General features: G+C 31.5%; 1 protein-coding gene across 1 annotated transcript; it reads right to left on the reverse strand.

Annotated features, from left to right (window-relative positions):
* Positions 1–5,776: 5,776 nt before the first annotated feature.
* On the reverse strand, positions 5,777–6,370 carry LOC102590249 (uncharacterized). Its single transcript, XM_006339896.2, has one exon. It carries the CDS (start codon positions 6,293–6,295, stop codon positions 5,960–5,962), a length of 336 nt encoding a protein of 111 aa, XP_006339958.1. The 5' UTR covers positions 6,296–6,370; the 3' UTR covers positions 5,777–5,959.
* Positions 6,371–7,331: the final 961 nt, after the last annotated feature.

Below are 7,331 nucleotides of genomic sequence, written 5' to 3' on the forward strand. Positions count from 1 at the left end.
ATACAAGAAAAAATATAGAGTGCATAAAGTTTGTGAAAAAGAGAGTTCTTATTAGTTGAAGGGAGGTGTTTCTTTTGTGGAGCTTTGGACTCAACTCTTGTCTAGAGTTGTTGAGTTATATTTTGTGATTAGGTTGTTGTATCCTGGAGGGGACAAGTCAAGAAGAACTATTGCTGGACCGGTGAAAAATATTTGTTGCAGTGGGCTTGAATCTCCTTAAAGAGAGCAAGATATCCGCGCCTCAGCCTAAAGAGATTTTTATTTCTTCATTTTATTTTCAACTAGGTAAATTACCCATGCATCGCACGGGATTGAACTATTTTATTAAGCTTACATATGATCATTTAGTAATATTCGTATTTTCAATACATATACTAAATTGTCAAGAACATTTTATCTTAAGGCAAAGCGTTCTTCCGAAATCTTAAAATGCTGAATATTTTAAATGTTCATTTTTGTTATACAAAAATTATGAGTCATAGAGAGATTTTAAGTATAAGAAAGAAGTCTATGAAAATCTCCAAGGAGATAGTTGTTCAGAAGTAATGAAATTTTCTAAATTTCAACAAATTATAAAGAACAACATCAGACGTTAAAGAAGAGACCAAAAAGTCTAGAACAACAACACTCTCAAGTAAAGTTGAACATCACGTCCATACAAGAACATAATTAACTAAATTCAAATGGAGGACCTTTGGCTCCTTTCTTATGAACCTCCATCAATCTTTTTTTCATAGTATGTCGTATCATGTATATGTTAAAAATGACCCTAAAATTGTTAGTATCATAAATGTTTTTCCTCATTGTCTCAGAATATTCATTACTATTGTTTAGGTTTCATATCACCGACCCCAACTTATTTGGAATTGAACCATAATTATTGTTATGGTTATAGTATGCAGTTACAAAAAATTAATGCAATTATCAACCAAGCAGTAGGTGGCATCTGAATGGAACTGTTCACAACTAGATATTCTAAGCCAAAATTTTGACACATAACATACTAAAATCTCACAGCATAATTTTTATGAGCACTTGAACTCATAAATATCCACAAATAGTTATAAAGACAAACCTAATTTCCTAACAATCAAGAAGAAAATGGCATGTTACTTAACATATTTTTCAAAAAAAATAGTCTGTCGGGTTGTATCCAAGTTTATAGTTCAGAAATTTAATTGAAAGAAGGCAAAAGAAAGAGTTATTATTTCTTTATCAAAAAAACAAAAAACTTTATCAAAAGAAAGAGTTATCACTACAAAAAATTTTATCTCTAACGGCAATTAATAACTTAATTGTCGCTTAATGTGTATTTTCAGAGGCAATTAGTACTCTATATAAAAGTCCCTAAAGTCTATAGCAACATTTAATCTAATGACAATTAATTAATGTCGGTAAAGGCTCTAGCACTCTTCATTAATGTGCATATTTATTGGTGATAAAAATTATTTTTGTTATAGTGTATTTTGGACATTTGTTCGTTTCAAGAAAGCATGATCTATTATTATGCCCAAAAAGAAGAGAAGAAGAAATATGGCAAATTAGTTAACTTGCAACAAAAGAAGTGAACTAATTGTCTCTATATTAATATTCTAGGAAGAGTGCAATGGCATACAAAATGTTTGTACCTAAGAAAAAATAATCAAAATAATATACTAATTGTGGCAAGTAAGAGAGCAATTTGTTTGGTTGTTTTAACAAACTTCATCATTGGTTCCGTATTACTTATCACATATATGTTGTTGTGTGTTATCAAATATAGCACAACCCACAAGAAATTTTTCCAAAAAGTATATGAAGAAACTTGTAGAAAGGGACAAAAGAGAAGATAAATTTTCAATCATCCTCACTGGAATTTTTAACAGAGTTCAAAAAAAGTCACCAAACTAGCATAAAGAAATTGCAATAGATACATGAAACACTATAACTTACAGTAAAAGATTAAGCTTCATGAATTAGGAGGAAGAAAATTTTGAGGAATGAAACACACGTCATAAGAAGCTTAATTAATGTATTTGAATTCGACTCCCCTATAGCGAAAAAAACCTACAAATAATAGTGGCAGAAATAAAAGATTTATTTACTAAAGAACCAAATCTAATGAATTCAACCATTTCAGCAGCGTTATGAGTTGTGGACTGAGAAGTACAAGAGTAGTTATGTCTCATTGTAATTAAAATTAATTTTCTTTGTTTATATGAACAAACCTGTAGAAAGAGACAAAATAGAAGTTCAATTTTCTATCATCCTTGCTGAAATTTTTTAAAAAGTCACCAAAATAGCAAAGAGAAATTGTCATAGTTACATGAATCACTATGACTTATCATAAAGATTAAGCTCCATGAAATAGGATGTTAATTTCTAACATTAATTATTGTATATGAATGCTTATTGTTGTTTTAATCTTTTTCTACTATTTCAACATTGGTCTACCTTTAAATTTGTGATTTTAAATGTCCTTCGCATTATAGGAAAAACAGGGAAAACAAGGAAGGGATTCTGCCCCACCCTCCCCTCTCTAGCAGCTTTCATGCTGGTACAACGGCTTCCGCTTTAGTGGAAAAATTCCTGCCTTAGCGAGTAGTGCTATAGCGGGTCGACCTTGCTATGGCGGCTCTAACAAAGTCATGCCAGGTATTTGAAATTTTTTGAAGGTTTCCCATTCCCCATTATTAATGTTAACCTTGGAATCACAACATAAAATTGTAAATATAAAATTAGGACCCTAATCCACTCTCACAACAAGTAGCATTACCATAGAATTCATACACTTTATCTTAAGTCACCGTACCTCCTTTTGTTGCCAACTCCTCAATCTAGGTCATTCCACCAATACCTTGTCCACTTGCAAGACTCTAACTAACCACCTTGACTAAAATCCCTGTTATCAGATATGTCCCAGACTATCCAGAATGACAATACAGTGCAAGCTAGAGAATAAGCCAAACTCCCGATCAACATTTGGAATTCACAAAGCTAAGAAAATATGAACAGACAACCATAAATTAGTAAAACAGATAACATACAATTATAACTACCGTCAAAAACATAACCTTGATTCCCCGTCCTCATCCGGACCTAACATTTAAAAACCACATGATCCACAACATTACAACAAGTCATACTTGATTCATCACACTTTTCAAATTATCTGGACCTCCAAAGATCCATAAAATATTATTATGATATTTAGTATGCAATCCTAGTCTATGCAAAGACTACCTCAATATTTAAATACATCAACCCAACCACTGAGGAATCAATATGTGATAAATATAACACAATAAATAAAGTTGGTTCTCTCGTAGAACCTACACATAAACTATTAGTGTACCCGAGCCAATCGAATGATATATGATACAAGGTGTTGTACATGTGCTAACCGCTAGTACATACCATGCTTGGTATTTGATCCAACCATTAGTAATTTGTACTGGCATGGTACTCGCGCCAACCAACAATCACAAATAATATGCACAGTCACACTTGAATCCATAAGTAAATTAAATAGGTTCGTTGCATGAGATCTATCAACATAATGTCGTTTCATATTCATCCCTTGAGTTTTCCCCATATGCCTTTCACAAGTAGTAAATACTACATAGTAGTTAACTTGCACACATCACATAACTTGGAAAACAAACAACCATCACCTACCAAAAGGATTTCTTCTCGGATATTTCCTGATCATAGTCAGATTACCCTCACTTACCTTCCCTAAGATAACACCTAGCAAAAATCATAAGTTCAACATAACCTAAGCAAGACGATTCTCAACCTAAACCACAACTAACCACAATTTCAACCATCCATAATTTGTACCCAAAAGCCTAAGCATGAAATCTCCTGACAATTTACAAAATATTATATAAGTAAAGGCAGGTCTAACTACTTGGTTAAGAAGCCTAGCCTACCTGGGCACCAAGTCGTTGTTGAAGAACTTTGAACCCAACATTCCGACTCTATGGTGCGATTCGTGATGAACGTAGACCGGAGTTTCATGGTTGTTGACCTTTCTTGCACTAAATCCCTCCCCTCAAGCTTAAATTGTCCTAGCAGGATTTTTATGGATAGCCCAAACCTATTTTACCATTGTAAGAGGGCAGGTCAATTAAAAGAAAGTGTGTTTTTCAAGTTCGAACCCCGCTATAATGGATGACTTGCCGCCATAGCGGAAATATTCCCGTTATGACGGGATGATGTCATTCAGGATCAACTTTTAAATTCACGATTTTATTGAGTCACCCCAATTTCAAATTGGTGACATATTGTAAAACATTTTGAGACTCCGCACGAGGTACCTTTTAAATAATGACGGATCATGTCATTGTAAAATACAACCTGGGAATTAGAGTTTCTATAACCAAATTCAATGGGGAAAACGAATCATATGATGACTTACTGTGAAATGCATCATTACATTTATTTTACTTTTTTCTTATAATAGCGTGATTGCATGTATCTTATAATCATTTGTGGATGTTGAATCTATGAAATCTTAATTAAAGTCTGTATCTCGTATAAGTAGTGATCGGAATCACAGAATCACCTTTGATGGATTTCACTTATGCGAGTATTAAAGTAGGTCATTTTTATTAGAATTGGTCTTGTTTTAAAAAATACTCATGAAAATCGGGGTAACCAAGTTGTAATGTGCTAACTAATAAAGATTATGTGAACACCTTGGTTATTTTTATGTAAGCAAAGTGATACATTGCTTAGCATAAACAACATCGTTTAATAAGTTTGAAACTACTACCGTTTCTGGGGTAAAGATTATTGGTTTACTAAGAGAAGATTCAATGTAGAACACATCTTCATGATTCATAAGAGTCTCCTTTCGACTAAATTGATGAACTATCTTATTTTAATATTAAAATGAGTGGTGAAATGATGATGTATATGTTTATTTTAATAATAAAACTACAGTATTAAAGTGCATTATATCTTATCAAGTTAGAGCCTGTTTGGATTGACTTAAAAGTTAATAAAACTTACTTCGAAGTTATTTTTAGCTTTTAAGTGTTTGGCAAAGTTAAAAATAACTTAAAATAAATTAAAATGACTTAAAAAATTTAAAATAAAAAATAGGACTCTCCCTACTCTTTATTTTAAGTTTAAATTATTTAAATTTGACATTTTATTTTTTAACTTAAAGCTACTTTTTTCAGTCAGTCCAAACTAGCTCTTAGTGGGTATAAAGTGGAGAAAATGATAGCCTTATTATTTATAACTCATGTAATCACCATGAAATCTTCTCCACATAATATCCTAGTACTTATTACCCCACTACACCTGAAGTAACTATTTCTTGACATTTACTAGATAGAAGAAATACTACACCCATATTAACGATAGTTTCTTCTTTGTGTTGGAATTATGTAAAGAAGATGAGAAGTATTATATTGTGAGGTTAGTAATAGTGAAAGAGAGGTGAGACAAATTCTAAATTTCCGACTTATCAACTATAAAAGAGAGGGTAATTTTATGTTGAAAGAATGTGCTCTTGTTAATTGGTTGAGCATTAGATCGTACTCTTCAACGAGTCCGGGGTTATTTGCATCACAAGACGTTGTTAATTGGTTGTTGTATCATGAAAGGAAAAAGTCAAGAGTTAAACTACTAAATGATGAAGATAATACCACAGGGGCTTTGTATCCCATTAAAGAAAGTGAGATAGCCGCACCTCAACCTAAAAATTTATTTATTCATTTTATTTTTTGAACTATAATTTATGATGTATTTGCCAAGACTCATAATTACACAATCGGATATATGATTTTAAAAGTAGTGAAATCAATTAAGTAAGATAATAACACAAGAAGTTCATTTACATTGTCCATAGAAATAAGATAAATCCAGAGCATATTGAAGAAATACTGATGCAGTGGAAAGGATTTCCATCTCCAAATGAAAGCATATACAAGGTAGTGAAAGTTACAAATAAAGAAATGATATATCAACCTAAAAGAGGAAACCATCGTTCGCGAAAATCAGACTGATAGGAAATCATGAAAAGGAGAAGCACAAGGAGCAATCCAACTCCCCATGGAGTGTCACCAAAGGATTCTTGATCAGGGAAGGAATTAAAGAAGAGAGATTTATCCAAGTGTAAAACTAAAAGTAGCAGTAAAGGAGATAACATGAGAAAAAGCTTCATCTGATCCATAATGCCTTCAAATATAGACTCATAGTTGATGTACCATGTAATACTTACAAATGTCAAAAGAACAAGAAAGAAGAAACACAAGTGTATGTGTATTGATAGAGGTTGTGAAGAGTAGTTATCAGCCATTTTTCTTGAATGATCACTTGTTAGGTTCTTGGACAAGACTATGGTTTTTATTTATGTATATATAATAGAAGAGTTAGGTACTTTATTTATGGCTTAATTAATGACTTAATAATGAAGAATAGAGTTATATAAAGAGAAAATGACACTTTTAAAGTTAGCGTTTGGATGCATCGTAGGATTCTTTCGTTTTTACGATCCACAAATATGCATGCAATTGGCCGGTGACTTTTTTATATGGTGGACAACCAAATTGTTGACACATCTCACCAGCCTCAAGGGGACCTCCTCTTATATATTTTTGTTACTGAAAGATTTTAAATTTTATCATTATCATAATTATTTTTATTTTTTTTTAAAGGAAAATATAATTTTTCTTCCATATTTGATTATTTTTTCTTTAAAAAAAAGCTTGAAACTCTATAAATTGAAAACATTTGAACTCATATTAAAAACACAATAGCATAAACAATGTAATTGATAAAATATTTTGTTTAGGAGGAGATTGTCTCTCAACAGTTTTAATACTTTTCTTTTATATTAGTTTTCATATGTAATCTAATTGGTCAAACCATAAAATAAATTATGTTTTTAGTACTAACTTTATTTGTCATTTGATTTATCACCAACATCAACATGATTTGTAAATTATATGCTTCCACATGATGCCCTGAATCTTTCGAACCCAAATAATACACTAATGTACCATTTAGCTTGGTTTCATTTTATATTTATGTATTTCAATTTTGTGTGCAAATTAAAGAAGTAAGACCTAAATTTGTATATAGTTTAGTAAGTAAACACGCGACTTTCTTGGCATCCGACGTGGCAACTCACGTTTTACATTACATGTTATGTGCATGTATTATGTCACCTAAAATGTATGTGTCTACTTGTTCTATTTTATACAACTTTAAATGTCTATTTATGCATACTCAAAGTGGAAAGGAATAAATATCAATTCAGAAAAAGTTAAATGAAATACTCATGTGTTAAAAAGAATAATTAGAGTCTCTTGTAATTTATTCCCATCCCGGAT

The sequence above is a fragment of the Solanum tuberosum genome, unplaced genomic scaffold (genome assembly GCF_000226075.1).
Source record: "Solanum tuberosum cultivar DM 1-3 516 R44 unplaced genomic scaffold, SolTub_3.0 scf00011, whole genome shotgun sequence".
NCBI lineage: Eukaryota > Viridiplantae > Streptophyta > Magnoliopsida > Solanales > Solanaceae > Solanum > Solanum tuberosum.